General features: G+C 41.7%; 1 protein-coding gene across 3 annotated transcripts in view; it reads right to left on the bottom strand.

The window, feature by feature from the left end:
- The window catches only part of LOC118688404 (L-threonine dehydratase catabolic TdcB-like), a 34,492-nt gene extending 9,376 nt beyond the window's left edge, over nucleotides 1-25,116 (bottom strand). The window contains exons 1-11 of one of the 3 annotated variants that reach the window (XM_036385931.1): nucleotides 22,517-22,816; nucleotides 18,302-18,328; nucleotides 14,803-15,145; nucleotides 10,573-10,689; nucleotides 9,445-9,686; nucleotides 5,245-5,410; nucleotides 4,693-4,789; nucleotides 3,735-3,810; nucleotides 2,966-3,091; nucleotides 1,578-1,745; nucleotides 1,212-1,269 (exon numbers count right to left, since the gene is read on the bottom strand). In XM_036385931.1, the coding sequence (XP_036241824.1) occupies nucleotides 1,212-1,269; nucleotides 1,578-1,745; nucleotides 2,966-3,091; nucleotides 3,735-3,810; nucleotides 4,693-4,789; nucleotides 5,245-5,410; nucleotides 9,445-9,686; nucleotides 10,573-10,689; nucleotides 14,803-15,145; nucleotides 18,302-18,328; nucleotides 22,517-22,617 (1,521 nt within the window). In that variant the 5' untranslated portion in view covers nucleotides 22,618-22,816. Of the gene's footprint in view, nucleotides 1-1,211; nucleotides 1,270-1,577; nucleotides 1,746-2,965; nucleotides 3,092-3,734; nucleotides 3,811-4,692; nucleotides 4,790-5,244; nucleotides 5,411-9,444; nucleotides 9,687-10,572; nucleotides 10,690-14,802; nucleotides 15,146-18,301; nucleotides 18,329-22,322; nucleotides 22,817-25,000 lie in introns of those variants that run through there. The other 2 variants (XM_036385929.1, XM_036385932.2) reach the window with 2 other exon arrangements.
- Between the last annotated feature and the right edge of the window lie 302 nt (nucleotides 25,117-25,418).

Raw genomic sequence — 25,418 nt, 5'->3', positions numbered from 1 at the left:
CTGTTTTCATTCAGGGCCTGTATTTACTAAAAACTAAAAAAAAAAAAACCAAACAAAAACAAACCAACCAAAAAAAAACACCTAAGACAGTAGATTTCATTTGATTTGCTTAATAGCATTAGTAAAAACTACAAGCCTCACTTGATAAAAATGGCATTGAAAACTTTGTAAGAGTTACAGGTTGTATTGAATCTAACGTTCAGTGAAAAGCATTTCCAGAGCTAAGTTGGTCACTCAGAGGGATTTATCCACCTCTTGCACCCTGTGCAGTGAGTGTCACACTATCTCCAAATCAGCCAAAGCTGGCCTATTATTATGGCACACTGCAGAACAATGTGGGTTAAGTCCTAGATGCTTGAGAGTATTGATGATATCATGTACCATAGTGATCTTTAATCTGCCTCTTCTTTATATCTGTGAGTGAAAATATTGGGCAGACTTTTGCATCCAGGCAGGAAATAAAATTTAAAGGCCAAAATCAAAGAGATTGCTTACCCAGTAACATTTCTGCACCCCGTTTATGAACCTGTTTAGCAAAGATCTCTAATTTGACTTCCACCTGGAGTTTCACAAACTAAATCAGGTTGGACCTGGACAGCAATAGCATGAAATCAGTAGGACCACACCTTTGCCAAACCAGTTGAAATAAGAGATGCATCATGAGAAAAATGGTCCTTTTAAGAGACATCATTAGCTGGTAACACCTCTTCACTCTTTCTGCATCCAATACTCAACAAAGGAATAATGGCTTTCCTCTGTGCTCTGGGTGGCTAAGAAACAAAACTGAGTCCCTAGTTTCAAACAAGGATTCCTTAAGAGTAAGGGTGTTCTCTACATTGCTTTAAGGCAAACATGTCAGACAATTACAGCCAGCCTACACAGCTGGCTCTTCAAGTTCTGGATGGATGCTGCAGCTTGCTCACGTCCTCCAGCACCTGCCACACATGTCAGCAGGGTTCATACCAGCAACAGTGCAATGCAACACCTGGAGTACTTGACCAGGATGTTGCAACAGCAAGTAAAACTGGTCCTGTGTTATTTATATGCCTGCTAAGTGTTTGGCAAGAAGCTGTACAACACAGAGGAAATACTCTCTGACAGTCTGCACACTCTGTTGGATTTCTTCAACACAGGCATAAAGAGAGAGGGAAACAGAATAAACCAGGGGAGGCCAGTACTATGAGAGAGGCTGAAATTGCATTTCCTCTTACCTCAACAGTGAAGAGCTCAGATGTCACAAATGTGCGTTCTTGTTTGATATCCAAAACTCTAGATCAAATAAGGGACAAATTAGAGATCACAACAATCCCCTGTCATTGCCAAACAGTTCCTTAAAGTGTCTGGAGAGTATCTTTCCTTCTTTCTGAATTAGACACAATTCTATGCAGCAAAGGTGTTTTCAGACTGGAACAAAAATCAAGGAAATAAAAACTTTTCTGCAATATAACAAGGAAAAAGCCTTTGATTAATTAATTACTTACAGACTTGGCTTCAGAGATGTTTGGAAACATTTCCCAATCTTTAATAATCTTTGTGCTAATCTGTGATTATATTTCCCAACTATTAGTCTGATTTACCTTGCTTCCTCCCGAGCCAAAAGCTCCAGTAGCTTTGACATATCTCCTGGGCAGTCAGAAATCACAAGGGAAAATCTGCACACTCTGTTATCCAGGGTCAGGGCACGAGCTATGCACTGTTGCAGCAAATGTAATTCTAGGTTTCCACTGCATATAACAACTGCCACTCTGAAAACAGACAGAAAAACAAGAGTTTTGATTAGCACTTACCTGTGTAAAGGAACTATAGATCATAAAGACTGTGCCAATATCAGCCTAAGGTCTGCTAGAACCTCCCCTCAATAAATATTACAGATTAGAGGGATCCTGCCTCAGTATCCATTGTGAATAGGTAGGGAAGGCCTATAATTTGGCTGCATTAGTCGGTCTGAAATGTTGTTTTCATTTCGCATTTCCTGGAGATTTGAGTTTTGTTAGAGATAATCAGCTGGGGAACTGTAGGTCTAAGTTGCAAGTTTTAAGAATTTGACGTAATTCTCACCTGGAAGTTCTAAGTTTCAGCCTCTTACTGATCTGATACTGAAATGTATGTTCAAGTTTTCTGTAACCATTGATTAAATTCATCACAACCCTGAAAAATGAGTGCAGAAATGTTTGAAGTGCAAGTGAAGAGCCACATGATTAGTCTATGAAAATCTCTCTGCAGAGTCAAACCTACCCTCTTTGCATTTTCCCTTTTATTTTAGCTGTACTGGAATGTGTTGCTGCTCTGCGTGCACTGCCAGCCTCTTCTGAAGAATTGTCTCAGCAGTATTTTAGTGTACAATCCTCTGCACTAGAAATCTTATTTTGTCTTGAGGGCATGTATGTTCAAATACATTCTGGACTATGACCTGAGCCAAGGCTCAATCCACTTAAGTGCTGAGTCCCCAGGCTGAGAGGCAAGGCAGCACTCGGCCACACGCTGAACACCAAGCACAAGGATAATCCCTCTGACTGTGTGGACAGTTCTCAGGACTGGGAGGCAGGTGCCACTGGGTCACTGCAGCAGGCAGCCTAGCTCTGTCCCACCACAGACAGGGCTGGATTCCACCATGGAACAAGAGGACACAACAGGCTAACAAGGGCAGGACACTGTCCTGGCAGGTGCAATGATGCCTCGTGGAGCTGCAGCTGCCTTTCCCCAGATGTCTGAGAATCAAGCAATCAAGGAAAGGGACAAGATGTGTCAGGTCCCCAGGCTGGCATCTGTCTGGTTCTGCACAATCTTACCACCTGTGACCGGTCCAGTCAGTCTCAAGTTTCCACCACTGAAAAGCCCCTTGCCAGTTCAGGGGCAGGAACTGCCTGGTCACCCACAGAACAAGTAGATTTTCACTGTTTCCTAGGACCAGGGTCCTCAGTCCCATGTTTCTGCCACAGTTCCCTGTTTGCAGTAGCTGCTGTACCTTTTACCCTTCAACTCAGGCAGCTTCCCTGCCACCAGTGCTGCAAGCCCAATGGCCCCCTCTGCATCAACCGTGGCTCGCTCGTACTCCAGCAGCCTCAGCATTGAAATGAGGATGTCCTCCTCCCTGAAAGCAAGAGACCTGGGTCAAAACAAATCAAATCAAGAGCTCCCAGAAGCAGAAGATAACACATTTATGGGTAACTGGGTTCTTCTATCTGGGTCACCCAGATACATGTGATCCCAAGGTGGTGTTACAGAATGCTGTGCTGCTGGGGGTGAATGTACATCTCAGACTCATTATTAACTGAAAGACAGGATGGCTTGTTTACCAGAAATATTACCTAAGTCCTAGTAGTAAGTATATTCCACAAATGTGGCCTTTTTGTGAAGATTTAGAAGAGGTTTGTCAAGGGCTGCCTTCAAGTGTTGTAGAACACAAGGACAAGTTTTACACCAGGACCGTGACCAGGTAGTGGTGTCAGGTGAAATTTTGGCTAAAGGGTGAGTTTGGACAACACTTTTAGTCATATCACTTAGTTTTAGGTAGTCCTGTGAGGAGCTGGGAGTTGGACTTGATAATCCTTCATGGATCTCTTCCAATTTGAGATGCTCCATGATTTCTATGGTTTATGAGTCTGGGTTCAAAGTCTTCAGTGCCCCTCTTGGAAGGAAAGGTACCCCATATCCCCACACTCCCCAAGTCTGCATTTTTCATACACAACAACGTGCATCCAGTATTATTCATTTCACTGCTTTTCTTCACCTACCTCACAGCAACAACTTTATCCACAAGCTTCCCAGTCAGCTGCAAAGAATTGCTGCCAAAGCAAACTCCACTCACATCTGCAGATTTCAAAAGACAAAAATATGAAGTTGGCTGCTTTAGACATAGTCATTTTTAGAGTCCTGGCTGGTTTGTGCCCTTAATGAGTGCAGCACACTGCTGTTACATGACCTTAAGTTGCTTGATTTTTTTCATGTGACAGAAATGTGTTTGGTAATGAAAGAAAAACTCTCACAAGAAGATTTTGCCATTTTGGACCCCTTCAAGAAACTTCTGATACTTCACTGGCATTGCTGCAGTGTGAGAGTGACCCTGCAACCCAGTGCTTTTCACTGTTCAAGGAGCATTGAAGGAGAGAAGACCCAAGCATGGTACTGGGCTTGTTAGCTCCAGCAGGACAGCTGTCTACGAGTGCAGACACAGGCAGAACTAACAAAGAGAAATTAGAAGTTTCTTACAAAAGTCCCATTTAATCCAAAACTTCCAGAGATTTGAACATCAGGCAAACAGAATGTTCTTAAATTGCTTAACAGATGAGGTTTTTTGAACAAGTGATAAGGAAACAACTCTACTCTATTTATAAACACTTTTGTTCTGAGAAGAGTTTTGTGTCTAAGTATTTAAGCACTGCATCATTTTCCTGCCTTTTCCACAAGAGCTTTCCCATTGACTTCACTGGTTTAGATGCTGTGTGTGAGCATAATGTTCAGATAAATACTCTCATATTTCTAAGTATTCATGTGCACTGGAAATTATATTTTACCCCATCAGGCTGTGGGGGAAAATGTGGCAGAAGTTGCTCTTACAGCTTGAACTAAATTCTGACTCTTCACACAACTCCCTTAAAATATGTTTGAACTGAAATAATAAGAAAATTATATAGTTGGAGAAATCTGTTAAAACCTTTATTTTACCTCCAAAAGAATACTGCATTTTCTCACCTCCATAGAAGTGATGATTGTTGCAGGCCTGGTCATCATTTGGGTGGCCAGCTTTTAAGGACTGTTGCAACACTGGGAAACTTTCAGATTCAACTCCCTGAGGAAGAGAGAGGTTGTGACTTTTCTATTGAACCAGTTATAACAGAAGTTGCCACAAAAGTAGACAGCCAAACCTACCGAAATTTCCTCTTCAAATTAACAATCAATCAATTTCAAGTGTCAAAACAACCGTGCTACCACTAAACTTATTCTGTGGCTTACTTAGGACCAAATTTTTCCAGTAAAAACTTATTTCAAAACACAGAACTGGATTTTATTTGCTTTAGGAAAAGTCTTCTCACACTTTTCTCTTAAACCCAGCCAAACAGCCAAGGGACAGGAACTTCCCTGGCTCTTACAGGGTCTTCTCTGAGGCAAAGCCCACGGGATCAGAGAGTTCCTGTCCCCAGCACAGGCAGTCTCTGCAAGTGTCACTAGATACCAGTGTCTTTTGTAAACAGCTGTGGTGAAAGCCACCCAAACACAATGCTTAATAGGTGAAAGGCAACTTACAATTACAGAAATATGTGGGTTGAGGTGTTTGAGTGCAGCAGCTGACCCTGCCAGCAAGCCACAGTGGCCTCCTGCAGGGAAAATCACCGCGTCCAGCTTTGGCACCTGCTCGTACATCTCCAGCCCCACGGTCCCCAGGCCTGACAGGTACACAGCACTGTCCTCCCTGGGGGAAGGAAGGGCACACATCAGCAGGGGTCAGTGCAGGAATAATAATTCCATCTACTACTTTCACGACATTGTTCAGCAGAAAAAGATAAATGTGAGATAAATCAGCAGCACACGAGGGGAGGAGGTGATGCAGCAGGACGGTGCCATCAGGTGGACCACAGCCTGCTGCTGCCTACTGGGAGAAAAATTGTGCCCTACTGGGAGAAAATCTGTGCTGTAAAAAAGTCCCTCAAAGAGTCTTCAGATTGAAGAGGACTTAACTCCCATTGCTATCAGGGATTTACAGAACTGGCAGGGAGAATCATATTTCCATTGCCATCACTTCCTTCAGCTTCATAAATTTTAGATGCTGCAGTCTAAAGCAAAGCCTCAAAAAGAAATCCCCTCTTTACTTATCAGTGGATTTAGTGCTTGTGATGAATGGAAATTTTCATGAGATTTAAGCAGTGTGTTCAGCCTCACAAATATCAAAGAGATTGCTAGAGTTGTCTTTCCACAGTCCATGGCCAATATCTGATACCTTTCCATTAAGCAAAGCATTTAGTTATGCCAAAATATTTACTGGTAAAATACTTTCAGGCAAATGTAGTATAAATAATAGGGACAAGCAGCATCAAAAAATTTGAAGAAAACTGCACTATACAGTCATGACTGACTTGGATCTACTTCTAAAAGCTAGTTTGCATTTTATTTACAAGTTAGCAATGATGTAAATGTAGACCTACATGTATGAAAATATATGTGAGCTCTCTCTTGGTACATTCTGCTTTTTCTGGCAAACAGAATTGCAGATCCAATGGCTGTACTTGATTTACTTGATCCAAGGATGTTTGGGTACTGGGAAATTGTTTTTATTACTGTACCTGTTAGACAGGCACAGAGAGGCTCAGTGTAGGAGCACAGAATTCCTGCAAGGAGGAGACCAAGGCCCTTGAGAAGTTACCTCACAGAAAATTCTTCAGGGCAAGGGTCTGTATAACTACATAAGAAAGGATAGGATTAATGAACATCCACTCCTGTAGCACAGCCAAAGACAAAGGCAAGAAATCAGAGTGGAATGAGTAACTGAATCCATCCTTGTGTTTACTGTCCTTATCAAGATACTGAAGGAGCTCTCTCCTCCTCCTTATATGTGACAAAATATATCACTGGCCTCCTGAACAGTTCTGGAGACTTATTCCCAAATAAGATTCAGATCCAAGTTTGTGGAGCTGCCCCTGCCATAGTTACATGGGGTACAAGGGGACATGCAAAAACAAATGAAGGCCTGGAATATTCACTGAAGGAATAAAGCCTCTCTAACAACTGAAAACTGTCCAAATGAGACTGCTCTGAGCATGGAGAGCTGTTATCAATTTGAATCAGTATTTCAGATCATCATGTTTTCCTTGCTAACATCCATTGAAATATCAGTTCACTGATCAGCCATCAGCTTTTATAATAAAATGGGTGAATTTCTTTGCATTGTGACTGGTTACTTTTGCTTTTTGAAAGTAAAAAATATATCATATGCCATTGAGGCAAAATGAAGGAAGAGGGCAGATATATCTAGACTGTAGACTGACACAAGCATTTTTGAGCCAGAGCCAGAAACTTGGATATTTGCCTTCTGAAATGTGTGATACATCAGCAATCAAAGATAGGCTGTCAGGCTTTAGTTTTCCAATGAAGTTTTGGTGTGGCAGCTGGAAGGCTCTGTTCCTATCTGTTCCAAGGAAAGAACTCAGTCTGTTGGATAGAGTAACAGACTAACCAGATCAGAAATAATCAGGTTTGATCAGCATTTAGGTATGGAGTTACACAAGAAAAAAAATGGGCTCTCAAGGATGGAAGGTGTGTAATTCAATCTGCAGCACCCTTTCCTCCCTGATTGACAAAGGAATGTTTCTCACACCCTCACAGAGGTACTGAGTTAGTTATTGGCAATAGTCACATTGCATTTATAATGATGTCCTGAGCCCGTGTAGTTAGTAAAAATTTCATGGCACCTAGGCAGCAATTAGGCAGACTAAATGATTGAATTCCAATTTGAAAAATCACATTTCCTTCCTGGGATTCCCCAGGAAGTTGCAACTGAGTAAAAAGTGTCCTCCATCTACTTGAGTTCTTGCATGGTCATTTTCATGACACAGAATTTTAATTGCACCCAGCAATGGGAAGAGCTGACAGTGACACAGCCAGCTGCAGGCACAGCCCAGCCCAGTCACGTACCCAACCCTTGTGCCTCAGGAAGGGCAAAAGGAATTCCTGGGTGAGGAGACCCAGAGATCAAATTGCTTGGGATTGTATCCAAGCTAGAATTAAACTAAAATACAATGACATTGTGGAAGTTCCATTCCAACACTTGGGATCTCAGCTAGTACTTCACACACAGCTTTGGCAAGTGACAAGAATGTGTGTCAGACCCACACTGGAGAGACTGGCTATCCATAAAGGCACACATTACACTGGGAAACCTCTCCAGGTCTACACCTAACAAAATATTTTTCGGCTATCCCATTATGAAAAGCCTCACAATTGAAGTGGGGGGTTTCTTCCTTTTTTTTTTTTTAGTGAAAAATTTCATCTGTGAGGTTTTAATTAAACACAGTCACAGATTGAAAAACTTGCTTATTGTAACCTGAAACCTGAAATAAATCAGAGTGCATTAGTCTTATGAATGGTAGTGGGTATATTTAGAATTCCTCAGTGTTGGTTGCTGAAGTATTACACATGCATTGTCCCTGGAGAATATCTACCTTATGTAACTGAAATCATTTTTTAAGGGGAAGATTAAAATCAAATTACAATGAAATAATTTAGTTCTTTTGTGTGAACGTGATAGTTGATGCAAGCCAGCTAGAGGTTAACACATCAATTGAAAAATGGCTGACAGAAATTTGGAAATCACCAAGTTATGGAAAACTGTGGTTTTCAAAGGAGCTTAAAAGTGTTTAAAATTCATTGGGATTCAGGGCACCTCATTCCCCACTGAAAATCCCAGTCTGGGACAAGACTGTGGCCATGGTGGCAGACCAGGCCCACGAACCAGCCCCATGTGTCACTGGCTGCTGGCAGAGCTACCAGAGGAATTGAACAGTACAGTCTGTAGTACTGCCTTCCCAATACACCAGGTGGGAAAGCACTGAGGACTTGCTCTGTTCTGCTCATTCTGGGATCTTCTTCCCAGGCAGCACCCCTCACCATTACTGTGGTTGAGGCAGCAGTGCCTGGGAGCTGGAGGGGAACAGGCACTCCCTGCAGGAGATGCCATACAAACACCAGGAGTGGGATGAAGCCTGCACAGAAGCAGCAGTGGCAGGGGGACAATAACATTCCAGCTCAGGGTTCAGAGGGACCACTGTTAATGATTCGCCCCTCTGTGCTTTTGGAAATCTTTCTTGAAGAAAGGTAAAAAAAGAAAAGGGGCAGGGGCAGAGGGGGAATGCATAAGAGGCTACAGATTAAAGAGAAAAGGGAAAAGGTAGGAGTTCTAAGACTTTTTGCCCGTCTTATTTATGTTTTTGTTAAATCTGCTTTGACCAGTGACCTCAAATAGTTCAAATTTAGATTTCTGCTCATCCTTAGCTACTTTAAACATATGTGTGAAATAGACTCTTAATCACTGTTTTTCAAGACAGTATCAGTGTTGTTCCTCACACCAGATATGTGAAAATCTTAGAGCATTAACCTCTTCTTGCTCCACATTTTCCCACTGAACAATTTGCATTAAAGATTAGCTTTTACCCACCTAACTTCAGAGAGACCAGAAATGAACACCAGCCTAAATTCTTTCTGATAGAGTTACTAAAGAATTAAACTACAGTCTCTATCATATTAGCTCACAGAAATCAGAGCTTGCCTAATTGAGGGGCAGAGAAGTGTGGTCAAATGTTACAGAAAGACGTGATTTGTGCCTGGGAACACGTAACAGTCCATGTTCCAGGTAAGAGGAGCGTTTGCATGAGCTGTGATTTTAATGAAACTGTTTTTTGCAGAGCTGAGCAGGCATCTCATGAGCTCTCTCTCATGCACCTGGCTGTCACTCACTCTTCCAGGTAGAGGTAGCCGTTCTCCTGTGCCAGCCTCCGCGCGTGCAGCTGGGAGTCCTTGGCCGTGGCGCCGTAGGAGATGACCATGGCGCCGTACTCGCGGCACATCCTCACCCGGGCTGGGGCCGTGCTGGTGCACAGGATCACAAACACGGGCACACGGAGCTCGGAGGCGTGGTGAGCGACAGCCATGGAGAAGTTACTGTCCGAGGCCACGATCACCCCTTTTCTTTGCTGCTCCTGAAAACAGGGTTGTTATTGCTCATTGGACAGGGTCACATAGCTGTCCCATATGATCCTGGATCATTCTAATGGTCTGGCTTCCTTTTTTCCCTTTACTAGCTGATTGAATTGTATGCATGGCATGGCTGGTGTGATCTCAGGATTTACACGCAAATCTAAAACAGTACAAGATCAATCCCTGTGCCTGTACTCCTCTAGGTTCAATTCTTGTTCCATGGAAAAGAGCTGAAAAACTCCAAATGATCACAGAAGAGCTGATAGGTCCCTCAGAGCTTATATCTCTGCTCTGCCTGTATGAAATTATTTAATTTCTCCTTCCTTTTAATAGAAGATTTCATTTATATTATTACGAAAGGCAGGAATAACCACTTCTCTGGGCTGCTGTCTCATGCCTATTTTAACAATTACTGCAGAGACTCCTATGACAATGGCAATAATCTCCTATGACAAATGATAAACAAGCTATTCATGTAAGAAAACTGAAATTCATTACAAAATCAATTGGTGATCTAGATCTTTGTCATCACTCATTGTAATTCAATTTCATCATTGCTCATCAGTTTGGCGGTTTCAACACATCAGAACTACAGTACACATAAAAACACTTGCATCTTAATGCCACAAGAAAATGCTGATGTTTCCATTTTGCAAGCTTTTGTTTCAAACATTAAGAATTTCATCAGCAGATCAGCCAATTGTAAATAAAGTATTATTTTACATTCAGACCTATCTCTGTTCACATGCTGTGTTCAGTACAATGATTCTAAAGACAAGGAACACTGTGATTCCATGGAGATTAGAGGTAACTTTATCTTCAAGTCTGCTCCATTTTCATGAAGCAGAGCTACTCTACTTCTTTTTGAATGCTGACATTTTGCTATACCTGAGGCAATGACATCAGAAGGTAAAGTACACCTCGTTCCTTCACAGACCCTGTGTACTGGAGGAACTCCTTCTTCAGGTAGATGTCCATTCCATACTGCTTGGATAGCCTAGAATACTGGAGCAGATCAATAATATTATGTCAATATATCTACTGCTAAGAAAAAACTTCCACACCTCATCAGCAGCCTGTTGAGGCATGAATTCTACACCTATATATGAGCTCTAAAAAGCAAAATTCATCTTCTGGTTCTTCATTCACAACAGAGTATTGTTACCTACCAGGTCCTTCTGCTTTATGGAAGTGATTTTCAAACTCACAGCAGTGAACTATGTACCACATACCATTAAGAACTCTGAAAATAGCACTTGCTTTGGATCTTACTGTTCAAACACAGGCATTAAAATAAATATTTTCAATTATCTCAAAACCCACACATGCAGCACTTGCCAGAACTGGATATTGACTACCCAAAAAGTAAGTTCATCATCTCATAGATACAAAGGCCATCAGAAAATACCTCCTTGAGCCCCGCTATGGCTCTGCTATGGTTTCTGCCACTAATTTCCTACTGAGTGTTGTCTATTTTGCATCCTAAGGCCAGTAGAATATTAGCAAAGACATTTCTTACTCAAAGAAAAATGGAAACAATAAAAAACAATTTCCCAGGACTGCAAGTGTAAGCAGCAGCTGTTTGGAAAAGCTTAGTGTTTGGAACAGAAATGATGCCTGAGCTGAGGGGAATTAGCAAGCACATTACATGTGATGCACTGCCCAAGTGCATGATTTTTAAAAAATTTTAATGGCAAATATTTGTTAAGCTTTATAATAAGACACTCCCATCAACATCTATAAACATATTAATTTCCTATTACCATATTCATTAAATTCAGAGTTTTACACAAGCTAACTTGTGAAATAAAGCAGCAGTAAGCCTGTGGGTGCCAGCTCCCCAGGCTTACTGCAGCTCTATTTCAGAATTGGCTCCATCTCCTCTATTGGCTGCCAAAGCAAATGAGGCCCTGGTGATTTAGGGGATCAAGTCCTCATTTAAGATAAGTCATGAAGCGAGACAGATCCAAAACCAGCATGACAAAATATTTCTCTCAAGCAATATCTGGCAGTTTCATACATACAATGTATAGTGTACACACTAATAGGCACTGACACGGCTTTCAGACTGCAGGACTTTCCAGGTAACTTTATATAAACTATATATGTCTGAAGCAGACACTTGCTTTAAAGTATGCAGTTAAACTACATGTTTCAGGTGAACACTTCAAGGCTTTCTAGTGGATTTCCAAGCATATGTTTAAGTTCCTCACCCATAGGTGGGGCCAGATTCTCTGTTTTGCTTCTGAAAATCCTGACATAGGAGCTACCACTTGCTGCTCCTTTGCAAATCTGGCTGCAGAAACTGAAACAATGGAAAGTGCTTAGCACACTAATAGGATAATAGTTGTGTTATATCCTAAACATCCTCATCTATGGAGAATGCCTATGCAAAATAGAACAACACCATAAAATAAATGCTGCTAGTGCTTCACATACCATGCTTGTTTTTGTAGAGAGTCTTGGATTCTAGAGCAAACAATCAGAAAAAGGATTTAAGGAAATTAATCCTGTGCATAATAAAGTTGCTAAGCTTCCTACATTTAAAACTATGTCATTAAGACACTCTTTCCACAGGGGTGGTGTACTTTAGATTGATATTTATCTTTAATTTTGATAGTCAGGATTTTAATTCTTTAGGTTTTCCTTTTTATCTTCCTTTAACAGAGGATTTTTTCATGTAGCCTAAATATAGCAACTACTTCTAACAAAGCAGGCATCAGTGCTATTTGCAGTTGAACTGACCTCATGTGTAACCTCCTAAGACTCATTGAACCAGCCTGTAAGATTTCCTTTGAGTCACTGTGATCTTATCTAAGGACTACAGATACCATGTCTAAGGTACAGGACACAGCAGAGCTTCCCTCTGGCATCCACAAAGCTGACACAACACAACCCTCACAGCTCCTTCACCAGTAGCCAAACCAGGTGTCCAGCTTGATGGCAGTTCCTAGTTTGCTTATGCTTACTACCTCTTGGACATGTTACAATTCCCTCATGATGCCATATCTCAGCTCCAAGGCCAACTCCTGCCTAAGGAACCATGCTCCTCCATGCTCCATCCATGGTTTTGCCGGCAGATCAGGAATCGCCCTCTGCAAAGTGCTTCTCCCTTCAATTAACCAAATGGATTATAGTCACACTCACTTTTTAATCTAAACAAATATCTCTGAAAGGGACTCTTACCTCTACACAATGAGTTAAAATAAAGGTTTTCTGTGTTTTTCTTGACACCACTCTGTGCTTTTGAAACAGTGCATGAAATGCATTAATAACTTCTGCAGGAACATGACTTTGAATAACAACAGTCATGGGCTATTTTCACAGTAAAATATACAGGTTTTGACATGGGTATAGGTTTTCCAGTATTCTGATAACTTTAAAAGCATAGTTCATAAAAAAAGACTAAAGTGAGACTGTTTAGCTTGAAACAGTAAATGCAGAAAGGGGATACAACTGGGTTGCATAAACCTGCCAGGGACAACCAGGAGAAAGTTGAGGGGTGTCATGGTTTAACCTCAGCTGGCAACTAAATATCATCCTACCACTTGCTCATTTCCCTGCCCCTGTGCTCTGGGCGAGATGAGAATTGGAAGGGTAAAAGTGAGAAATCTCATGGGTCGGGATAAGAACACTTACTAAGAATAAATAAATAAATAAATAACAACAATGTAATTAAAAGGATAACAACAAAGATAAATAAGACCCAAGAAAGACAGCTTATGCAATTGAAAACAATTGCTCACCAACAACCAGGCCCAGAGCCACAGGCCCCCAGCCAACTTTCTCCCTAATTTTATTGCTGAGCAAGGTGTCATATGGTATAGGATGTCCCTTTGGTCAGCTGGGGTCAGCAGCTCCAGCTGTCTCCCCTCCCAACTCCTTGTACATCCCCAGTCTTCTCACTGGTGGGATGGAGTGAGGAAGAGAAAACATCTTGACTCTGTGTAGGAGCTGCTCAGCAGTAACAAAAACATCTCTGTCTTATCAACAATATTTTCATCACAAATCCAGAACACAGCCCCATACCAGCTACTGTGAAGAAAATTGACTCTACCCTAGCCAAAACTTCCCTGCATTCCAGCTAAATCTTTTGTGCCACCTTACAGCCCCAAACTGTCTTGTGCCATGTCCTTTGACACAAGAGATACTTCAGTAATGTGCTACAAAAAGCACAGCTGTCCTCATTTTGGGAATGCTAGGCTAAAAAACCCACACTGGAAGTAGTTATGATGTCTCTGCATCAGCAGGTGGCATATGGGAACAAGGAGAACTTTGAGGACCCATCCACTTCACTCCAGGGACTGCTAACCCCAAGCAGATTGCAAGGTTCTTACCCTGTGCATGCCAGAAAAACAATCCACAAGGATTCATTGAGACTGTGATTCGGCACTGCTGCTAGGAATTGCCATTTGGCAAAGACCCTCTTTTCACCCACCAAAAGGAAAAGAGATTACCCAGAGAACCCAGAGTAGCCTGCTTGAAGAGCTCCCAATGGTAGAAAAACACCATGAAAAAGTACAGAAATACAGCACAGCTTGCCATTGTACTTCTCTTGTGCTTTAGCAGATATTGCACATTGATGGGGTATCTCAGTCATTTCTACACCAATGACAGGTGCACGTGTTTGTGTGCATCCTTATTTTGCTGAAGACACCTGTGGCAGAAATACCTGGCTACAGAACATAGCCAGCCCTTCCTGGCTGGCCTGACAGAAGGCAAATCTGTGCCTTCAAACCCTCCAAATATGAGGGCTGGGTCCAAACCAGACCCTTCCACAAGAGTGCTTACCCAATCACTGTAGTCTGCCACCTCCAACTCAGGTTCCTTATAGCAGGAGTTTTTCACTGGGAGCATAATACCAGAGTGCATTAAGTCTATGCCTAATGTGGTTTATCCTTTGTTTACAGGTCACTGCCATCTTTGAGGATTTAGGTTAGTATAAACAGATAAGAAGAAAATTATTATTGACAGTTAAATACAATTAATATGAACATGAGTCTTCTCACACAGATCTATCTGCTGCAATTCACACATACCCTTTCTTCATTTCTGATCGACTTTCATAAGGAAAATAAAAAGAAACAGAGAAAATACAAACCCATAAAGATTCCCTACCATGCAGGGGGTTTTCTGAACACCACACTGGATTTTGAAGGCTGCTGCACTAATGTCTTCAAACCGAATCAGCCTGCTACAGCTTGCCAGGCTGGTCCTACTGCTTGGCTGAGGGATGCAGGAAAGGGCATCCCTGAGTAACTCCTCATTCCGGCTCACTATCTTCATTTCCCACGTCTTCACATCCCCGTTCAGGTAATCCTCCTCACCGAAATCCTTCAGTCTCTCGGGGTTGATAGAGGGTGGCTTCTGCCCAATAAGGCCATTTCTTACAGGGACATCCTTACAGCAGTGAAGATCACAAACTGCTGGGATATCTTGTTTCTTTATTTTATTGTCATCCCTGAAAACAAATAAAAGAAACTTGTTAGGAAGGCTTGGATGATTGAAGGCTTGATATTTAGCATTTTAGAAGGATGCACATCTTGGTTGCTCTTTGCAAGCCTCAAACAGGCAGAGTGAGTTGCTACTGACATTATACCTACCTGCAGGTGCACTGAAAGATACTGTCACCTTCCAGCTATTAGAAAAGCCACAAATAACTCAACATGTGGGCAAACTGTGAAACTGTCCTAGCCAAGAAAAGAAGAAATCTATAATTTGTGCTGTCTGGACAGCAAGACCTTCCTTAGTACTCAGTATTCAACCAGCAATGATTCTAGTTCAGTGCTTCCAAAAATTTTGAAATAACTGGAGTTGTACACAATTATATCTTTTTCAAAAAAGGCAAGGAGCTGCTGCAGACCATTCCCATAAACTATTAATAGCAGTAACAAATGCCACTATGTTGTACATGTGCTCTCTGCCCTTGCATACTTGCATACTCTTGACAGCCATCAACTGCCTCGTGATGGGAAGGAAATTACTTTGATAAGGTATAATAATTACATCCTCCTACAGAGCTAAAGAAGGTCAGATCAGAAGCTAAAGATCTTCTGATCTGTGGGTTAACATTTAATGGGCAAATATCTGTGCAGATATGGCAGAAATGATGGCACAAAAATCTCCTTCCCCAAGAAACATACAAGTGACACACTGCTAGAAAAAATTGCAGGATTTGCTACCTTCGACTGCCTGACTCTATGTTCCACAGCGTTCAGTCCACAAGGAACGATGTACTGTAGTGCAGGATTCTGCAGTCCTACTAACAGATACATGCAAAACTTCTAGGAATTCTAGGAATTGGGAGATTATTGTGGGGAAAGGGAGCATTAAGCAGAAGAGCAGTGATTTGGAGAAGAGCTGACCCCTGGTTTGTGACTGTGATTAGACAGATGGTACAAGCTCCTCTGCATGACTCATTATTAATCTATTTGGCTGAAATGGTTTTCTAAAACCAAATGTGTTAAATCATGTCAGACATTCCAGCATTATCCCCAACAAAAATATTTACCTTTTTTCTAAAATAATTTGGGTCTAAGTTTTGCAGCTATCCATCAACAGGACTGGCTAAAGTACATTTTACAGCAGTGATCAACTTAATCTGCTTTGCAGCAACTACCAAAAGAATTTTTAAATATTTAGAAACATCTGTTTTTTGAGCAATTGCCCACTTTGGGCATCATCCATTTCCTTAATGGTATCAATAATCTGTGCCAGTAGCTCTGGCTCCTATTACACTTCCAATTTTTCCACTGAGGAATTCACATAACAGTATGGGCAACGTAAAATGTTGTATTATTAGAATCAAGTAATATACCACAGCATCAATCATTCTGTATATCTTCACAGGAGAAAATTTTTGTAGCAAGATCCTCTCTCTAATGAGAACACTGATTTTCTAAGATAAATAAAGTATATACACATTTGTAACTTCTTTATGTCGAAACTTGTGATCTAAAGTATTTTCCCAATACTGTATCTTACAGCTGATACAGCCTAACACCAGACATTCTGCTTCAAACCAAGTAACTTATCAAGGAGCTCTGTTCCATACTTTTCTGCATCTCTGCCCCATTGGGGTTAGACAGCTGGAACACTTCATAAAGATGTTAAGCTTCCAGTGTTAGCTCGGGTGCATATTAGTCTGCTTAATGCAAAGCTGAGAACCAGATCAGACTGCCTCCCTGTGAACTTGTTAGAGCACAGCCCCCAGAAAACAACAGCAGCAGCAGCACCCAGGAGGCCACAGTAAAGTTCAATCCATGCCTCTCCCTTCTGAAAAAATGTTTTCCATATCACAGACTCCCATAACCACTCCAAAAGGAAGAACAGATATGTCTTATTTCTGAGCGTACTGTCTAAAATGTCTGGCAAGCATTAGCTGTGAATTATGTTCTTACACTGGAAATGGTTTAAAAGAGTCTATGTAGGGTAAAAAAAAAAAGGCAGATAACAAATTTGTGAGTTTATGGGTCAAATTTTTTATCCAACTGGCATTTCAAATGGAAGAACAATTCTCATTTTTCATTGCATCTGTTGCAATCAAAAAGTCTATAAAAACATCCAGCCAAAGATGACCACAAGTAGTTTATCAACGAAGCAGAATTCTATGAGAAAGTAGAAATGCATGGTAATGCCTCATCACACTAGGGCCATCAAATATTTGTATCTGCAAATAGACTGAACTGGTACATTGCTTTTTTGGCTAGTCTTAGGTTTCCCTTTCTTTGGCAGGAAAAAAGGAAGGAAGTAAATCAGATTCTCAGTCCTTGATGTGCAGTACCACTCCCATGACCAGTGAGTATCAGCTCAGGACTCCATTGTGCCCATTGGAAAGGAGGAACAGAAATCAAACAGCTGTAAAATATGTATAGGCTTTTCAGGCTTGAGTTAGGTTTAGAGCGCATCTGAATTATTACTATCCCAATACTTAATACAAAAACTCTCATACATTTGCGTCTGAAAAGTCAGCAGCCTCTTCATCAAGGGGACACCATTCTATCGTGTATATATATATGTATTGTGTGTATTTATTTCAGAATAACTTTGATTCTTCTTCTACACCCACATTTCTCATTTACATTAGAAAATTACATTTCCCATACTGAGCCCACCTGGATGTGCCACAGACCCTCCTAGAGCTCTCAAACTCTCAAGGTAAACAGCGGGCTGAGGTTTGATCACATAGCACAAATGGACAACTAATGGCCCTGTTGGGTCAAAAGTATTTCTTGCCTCCAAAGCATTCCACATGCTTGGCAAAGATCTAGATGGATTTCTTTTACAGGCAGCAAAGCATGCAAGTGCTCACACAAACACAGCTCGTGACTTCTCTAGCACAGTCACAGAATCCAGCCCCTACTCCAGCAGCCATGTCCACCAGCTGAAGATCTGAGCCAATATAAATCCAAACCTCAGCATATAAAGCACTGCTCCTTTCAAATGGAGCTTTTCCTTTTTTGGAGCTTGTCACAAGTTTTCATTAAAAGGTCTGTTTATTTCCAGACATAAAACAAACACCCAGCTGGCAAGCTTTGTTATGTGGTTATAAATTCCAACATTTTACCTTTAAAGTGATTAGTAAAAGCAAACATGAAAATACAGTTTATAAACCTACTTTTTCAAGAACAGCTGCTCAGCATAACTGGAAAAAAAAGAGAAGATCCATGTGCAGACTTTCCATAAACAATTAAGGCACAGGAAAAAATATCATTTGTTTAAGGAGATAGCTTTACATATTTTCAAATCTCAAAGTCAATGCAAAAACAGTGTGTACCAAAATGTACTCCTACAATAATAAAAAGCAACAACTTGGAATGAATCATTTTTCTATTTCCAGTTAGTTTTCTTGAACATACTGATAATAGTCATCAAGTTAAACAGCACTAGGGAAAAAAATTCAAAAATAGCAATATTAACAAACTACGAAAATAATAAAACCAGAAAAAAAAATAATTTTGGGAACATGAAAGGCAATAATGCATGCTATACCTAAAGACCACAACTGTTGCCTTTTTTAGACAGAAAAGTGTCCAAGTGTGCAATGATGGACAGTTCCATGTCCCCATGGTGAAGCACTTCAGATTGCCTCCCTCAGGACCCACAAAGCAGACTAAACAGATTAAAGTGATGCACTGGATATCCTCAGCTTCTAAAACTGAAGGAACAAAATCTACAAAATCATGCATGTCCAGGGAATAGCAAAGTGTGAAAGACTATTCACCATTCTGCCCAGTATAAATGTTAGGGGGAGATGGTATTAAAGTATGAGGTAGAAAATTTAAAATTTCCCTTCTTAGAGAAAATAATTAGCTCACAGAACTCATTGCAGGAGGACTCTACAAAGAACAACGATGTAAACAGGCTCCTAAAAGGATGCACAACTAAATGGAAGTAGGACCAACACGCACATTGTTCAAGAATTAATCTGTGATTCAGGAAGCCCTGAGCAAGCTCCATGAAAGCATGTGAGAGAAAGTGTCTTGGGTGGCTTTCATTTTTCTCCCAGTTCTGTTACTGGCCAGCCCTAGAGAGAGGACACAGAGGAGGACTGCCCTTTGGCCTGACCCAGTGCTGACTGCAGATGTACCCAATGCCAGCAGGTTGGCCCATTTGGCAGCTTTTAACACTTGCAAAATGAGTCACAACAGCACATTTTGAGGCAGACACGAAGTTGAAATTATGGACATACATTCCCATGTACCAGTTAACAGATGGAAATTCAACTGCCACAAAAGAAAACTAATTTTAATATGAGACTGAAAACTCAGCCTTTCTTTGTCATTTCTACAGCAGTTTTTGTCATCTGCATTCACAGCGATACACATTCACTATAAAGAGGGACTGACAGTGTTGCAAAATGTGCAGTTGAGCAGTCACAAAATGTTAACCTTGAATACCACTTCAAACTCATATGCACATCTTCTTCCATACATGTGGATTTTAATTTTGTCCTTTTTTAATGTTTTGGGGTTTGGGGTTTCTTAAGGTCATAGCTACATGCTGCCATCACCTTCAAGCTCCCTGAAGACTTTCCTGGAGCACACTAACCAAGGGACATTGGTAAACAACAGCTTTAGACAGATTTGTCATCTGCTTTCAGGTAACTGGGCTCAGATCTTACACCTGCAAGTTCGGAATAGTTATAAAGGGAAAAGGTGACCCCATTTGAAGGCACTTCTGCCTCTTTCCTCAGTGTTGAGCAGAGATGGGCCAGGTACAGGGGGCAAGGCAGGGTGAGCAGCTTGCTGCAGGTGCAATGTGCCTGGCTTACGACTGCAAGTGGCTGGGGCTGGGATTTCCTCTTACAGGAGTGAGAAAGAGGCAATCCTGGGTTATGACAGAGAAGGCCCTTTACCTCATCCAAATCCCTTTTACCCAGAACCTCTCCAGCTCCATTAATCCTTCTAATTCCATGTCCCAGTGCTGTCTCCTCTGACCCTTCTCTCCACCTGAGCCTCCCAGACCCCTCTGATACTTTCCTTGTTTGTTGCAATCCCCTTTTCCAGTAGCTCATAAACATTCCTGTTCCATCTCAACTCCTCTTCTACCTTTTTACCCATTCCCAAATACATCCAAATACTGCAATAGCAGCAATTCTTTAAAGCATCTCAGCAACTTGTGCAAGTGTGACTTTATGAAAGAAAAATGTTAGAAAAATAGAGGCTTGCTGAGATAAAAGTATCAAGAAGGATCATAACAAATGTCATCTTCACTACCAGAAATTCCAGGTTATGCACTCAATAGTGTCTGAGTGCCCTGCACACCACTACAGGGTGAAAAACTCCTGCAGGCACAGGGAAAGAGCACAATAAACTTGAAAATTCTCTCTTTGACAATAAATTCAAAACAGATCAAAGACAATACTGTACTCTAAATATGACTGTCTTGAATTATCATTATTTTGATATTGACTTGAATTATCAGTATTTTGTGTAATGCTAGTATTTAGAAACACCCATTTGAGACTGTATCACTCCAACTAGTGGCACATACAGGATGGAAATATAAAATGCATATCTGACCTTTATATATCTAAAGCCTATGCAAAGTGATTGCTCCTAAATCATATAGCGATCACCACCACCTTCCCCTAAACAGAAGGACAAGTTCAGCAAATATTAGCTCAACTTTATTGATGGAAACTGGGACACGCAGTTCCAGGGGCTTGCCTAAGACTTCCGCAGGGCTATTTATCAGAGTGTCTTAAAGACAAGGAGGTAGGGGCATAGTAACCATGCTGGGGACAAAAGTGTAAGCACTGTGCCCATCCAGCAGAGATAGCTACATAATAACCAAGCCTTGAGACTGAGCAGGCCTTTAAAGCCTCACTCATCATATACAGGCCTGACAAACTGTGTGATGCTGCACCAGCAACACACACAAAGAAAGCTCAAGCCCATGCAGCAAACAACCAAGCTGTATTATCACCTCTGATAAAATCTCTCCTTACTTCTGGCAAGTCAGATTTACCAGAGCCTGAGCCCAGCACTATATATGCCTTCATCTGTGGTCATAATCTATTGCCATTCTTCTGTACACACTCTGCACATGTCATTGCTTACTGCTGGCAATGGCAACTGGGTGTCAGCTGCTAAATAGAAAACACTAGGAAAAGCAATCTGAAAGCAAGAGGAATTTACAAGGCCACCCATGATGGAAGTGTTGAAGCAGAGGTAACCAACTGTCCCTCCAACAGACCCATCCCTCTCAGAAGTTCTTATAAGACATTCTCAGCTGTGAAAGTCAAATTATAGCTATCCAACACTGCACAGAGTTTGGCAGCTAAAACTCATTAAGCAATTAAACTTTTCCTAAGTTGAATGTATTTTGAGTCTTGAGGCGACTAACACATCTCCATAATTCACTTCCAATTAGGAACTAATAACATAACTCAAAAGAGAGCAAAGAGTGGTCCTGTGCTGAAAGGAGATCCACAGTGCACTGCAGAACAGGTCGTATCATGGGTGACTTTGGGCAAGCCCTTTTTACAGTGCAGAAGACCTTGTCTTCCCTTTTATGAACAGCATCAGGCCCACTGAAACAATTTATATCTTAAACATTAACAACATCTGTGACAAGGAGATGCAGGAAATGAGAACTGTTCCTTGTTTGTAGCACATCTGGCAAAACCAGAGCATGATCTCAATAGTGGTGTCCAGATAGTAAAATGGAGAGAAAAACAAACTATGGAAAAGGTTAAGAATGAGGTTGCACAACACCACCATGCCATGTGTGTGCACAGCTTCAGCTCTCGCTACACAAGGACACTAGATGACTCTTAAATTCCATCTGCACCATCCAAGTCTGAAAACAGGAATTCAAGATCACCATAAGCACCATAACAAAGACAACCACACAATTGTAATAACAGGATCTGACATGGTCTATCCCAAGATAAATTTTCAGCAGTCCACTGGCCTGTCTAGGGTTATTTTTGATACCATGCTCTTGAAGAAATAAAAAAGCTGGACTCTGTGGGCTAAAAATATTAAAATCTCCACCACTTCCAGTGGATAACTCCAAGAGCAACCCATATCCACAGAACCCTGGGAGATTATGGAAAATTACAATTTTCCAGATTTTTTATTTGGTTTGATTTTTTTAAAGAATTACGGAAAGGAAAAAGAAAGCATTACCTATACAGCACAGCGACTAAATAAACAACGAGGCGAAGCAAAACTCCAACTACGACAGCATAAGGAGGCAGGAGGGGTCCAGGGGTTGTCATGTCCGTGGGCCAGGCCCTGGAGGGACCCCGAGGGCTGACCATGAGCCCTGAGGGGGATAAAGGAGCACTCTAGCTCTAAGTCAGACAGCAATATTCTCCAACCTTTGCCAGAAAGGATCGTAGTCTTCGTCTTCCCTGTAGCGCTCCCTGGGACTTCTGTTTTTTAAGACCCTGAAGTAGATAAACTGTGCTGCAAAATTCATGGTAACTCCTGGTGCAAAGCAAAGCTGGGACACTGCTGGCAGGGGACACACTTGCCTGGGAGAAGTGTCAGCCCTGCACTGCCAGGGTGGGAAATAGCCGGCAATGTGCTGTAAGCAGCTCTCAGGGCAGGCTGGGGGGGAAGTGCCTTGGAAAGAGATGGCTGCTGCTATTTAAAGAGATTATTTCAGAGCCCAACCTGTCCTTGTCAATTTGAGTCAGGGCCTGGATTATGCTTGGGTGACGCTCTGTTAGCAGGACTCCTGAAGCTTTAGTTACTTATTGCTTAGCTGTGGAGCATGATCCCCACCAGCTGCAGGGCCCATGGCTGAGCAGCAGGAAAGGGGTGCCAGGTTTGGGGTCTCTGCAGGGATCCTTTCAGGCAGCACCAAGGAGTCTGAGGCACAGAGGAGACAGCTCAGCTTGTGTGGGTCTTCTCTTGGCACAAGTCCCTGCAGCAGAAAAATGCAGGTATCTAGATCATAAAGAACAGAAAACACCATCTAGGGGAAGGACTGTAGCAACACTTAGCTATATCTATATAGATATCTGTTATATCTATTTTTATATATATGGGGTTTATATATCTACATAGAAATATATATCTATGTGTGTATATAAACTCCATCTGAATCTTTCTTTGCCCTGAGAGAGCACTAACAAAGGCAGAGACACAGTTTCAGATGCAGCAGGGATGGGGCAGAGGTCCTTTTGTGGTTCCTCTCATCTCAAATATATTCCTGATGGAGTGCAGTCTCCAGACTGCCTGGAGATGAGCCAGGTATCTATTTCCAGGTATGAGTGGGCCCTCAGTACCCTCTTCTTTCTACTGAGAGCACACAAAATCTTAATCTCCAAGACAGAGAACAGTCATGTCAGGAAATCTAACCCAAGCTGTGACCTAACTCTTCCCACAGGATATCATGAGAAATACTACAATCAGATTTATGTGGGAGAGTTAAAATAAATGCTCAAATAGTCTTCTGGGATCCCGGAAAGTCTAAGCTGTGCTGGTGGAGCCTTCCCGACGCTGGCATGGCAGGCAGGCCCATGTTCTCTTGAGTTCACCAGTACTGATGAAGCTCCAGATTCACCATTTTTTCCAGTTTCTCACACACAGACCCCTTTTATTCTTTCTTTTCCAGGTGTGGATATGCAGGCTGTGGTGGTGCCATGTGCTACAAGTGGCCACAGCCCAGCAGCACGCTGCTGCCAGGGGAGATGAGGAAGGAATGCACTCAGCTGCTGCCAGCACTTGCAGCCCTGCAGCCAAGTTACCTTCAGGCCAAGTTCACTGGTGCCTTGATGGGCAGGGGGAAGGCAGGGGGAGTTACCACTCTGTTCACAACACAGCTGAGCTGCAATGGTGGGCAGGAAATGGAACTTTATAGCAGTGAAAATGCCAATTCCTTTGGCTCTTGGGTATCTGGGGGTCCAGACTGATGAGTTCAAGTCTTGACATGAATTCAGTTCCTCACAAACAAGGCTTGATCTGTGACTGACACTTAGACCACGCTGCACGGGTGAAAGGACTGCTGGGACCATTTGGTCAAGAAGTTGGAAAAAAATTCACCAAGCTGTTGCATGACAGAAGTACATGAAGCACTGAATTGCTATCCCTGTAAAACACTCCCAAACAAGCAGCCAGCTATAGAAAAAGGATCTTTGGGGACTTATGCTGCAGATTTCAGCCCATGTCAAACATTCTTTCAAAGCCCTTGCCACTACCAAACCTGTTCACAGTGCTTTAAAACACACCACAATTACCACAGGAAGGAAAAACTAGCTTTCAGCTTTGATTTTTTTCTTTTATATGGGTGGAAGGAAGGGATAGGTAAGATACAATTGCAGTGCTAGTACAGTTAAGAGATATCTAACACAATTGCCATGAAACTGTCAAGGACACTAAGTTACAGGTCACCCAGGTGACATTTCTTTTCAAATCTAGAGTTTCTTACTTCCCTCCAAGCTGCTCTTTGGTGGGTCCTAAGGGAGGGAAGCCAATGCCTCAGTGCTGTATAGCTTTCCAAAGGTTTCATTTACAACTTCCATGCTGCCACCACTCACACTTTGTGTGTTTGTGCAAGGAAATCATTGTTCATATCTGCCCAGCTTTAGGCTGAGACCTCAGTAAAACCAGACTTGGTCAGAGGCACTGTGTACATCAGAAATGGCAGTTATTAGGAAGTGGTTTTATCCACATCATAATAAAATATTATCTTGTACTTAGACAATTTTGAGTCCAAAGAAAAAAATAAACCACATAGTTAAATCAAGAGAGAGAACTGAAATACATGCTCGTGTGCTGGTGTGTAAGCAAAAGCAATGTTTGGCACTGGAAAGAATTGGAAAATCCAAATCTCAGAATAACAGTTTTACACTCACCAGGTCATATATAACTGCCAGCCTTCCTCCCTCAGTCCCTGGCACAGGCCCCATTAAGAACAGCATAATGTGGAGAGTAACAGCTGCTTCTTTTTCTAGAAAACATTTTAAACAAGGGTATGCTGCACTTTTCCTGAACTAAGAAATAAAATAGAACCATTTTGCTGTCAGAATGGAAAACAATGCTTCATTCTCTTGTAACCAGAGAGAACTCACTTTGGACAACACTGAGAAAAATAACTATGGCCATTGTAAATAAGGACTTCATTGAATTACAGGACTTGAAAGATTGTTTTGAAGGGATAGCCAAGCTTTTCCCTACACTAAATAAAATTAATAACATTTCAAACCTCAGTGAGAACAGCATGGGTGGGAAGTGATAGTCTATCCAAAGCAGAGAATTCTTTACAGAATTTGA

Source organism: Molothrus ater, chromosome 8 (assembly GCF_012460135.2).
Source record: "Molothrus ater isolate BHLD 08-10-18 breed brown headed cowbird chromosome 8, BPBGC_Mater_1.1, whole genome shotgun sequence".
NCBI classification, from domain to species: Eukaryota; Metazoa; Chordata; class Aves; order Passeriformes; family Icteridae; genus Molothrus; species Molothrus ater.
The sequence above is the reverse complement of the archived record's forward strand: the minus strand, read 5'-3'. Positions and strand labels throughout refer to the sequence as shown.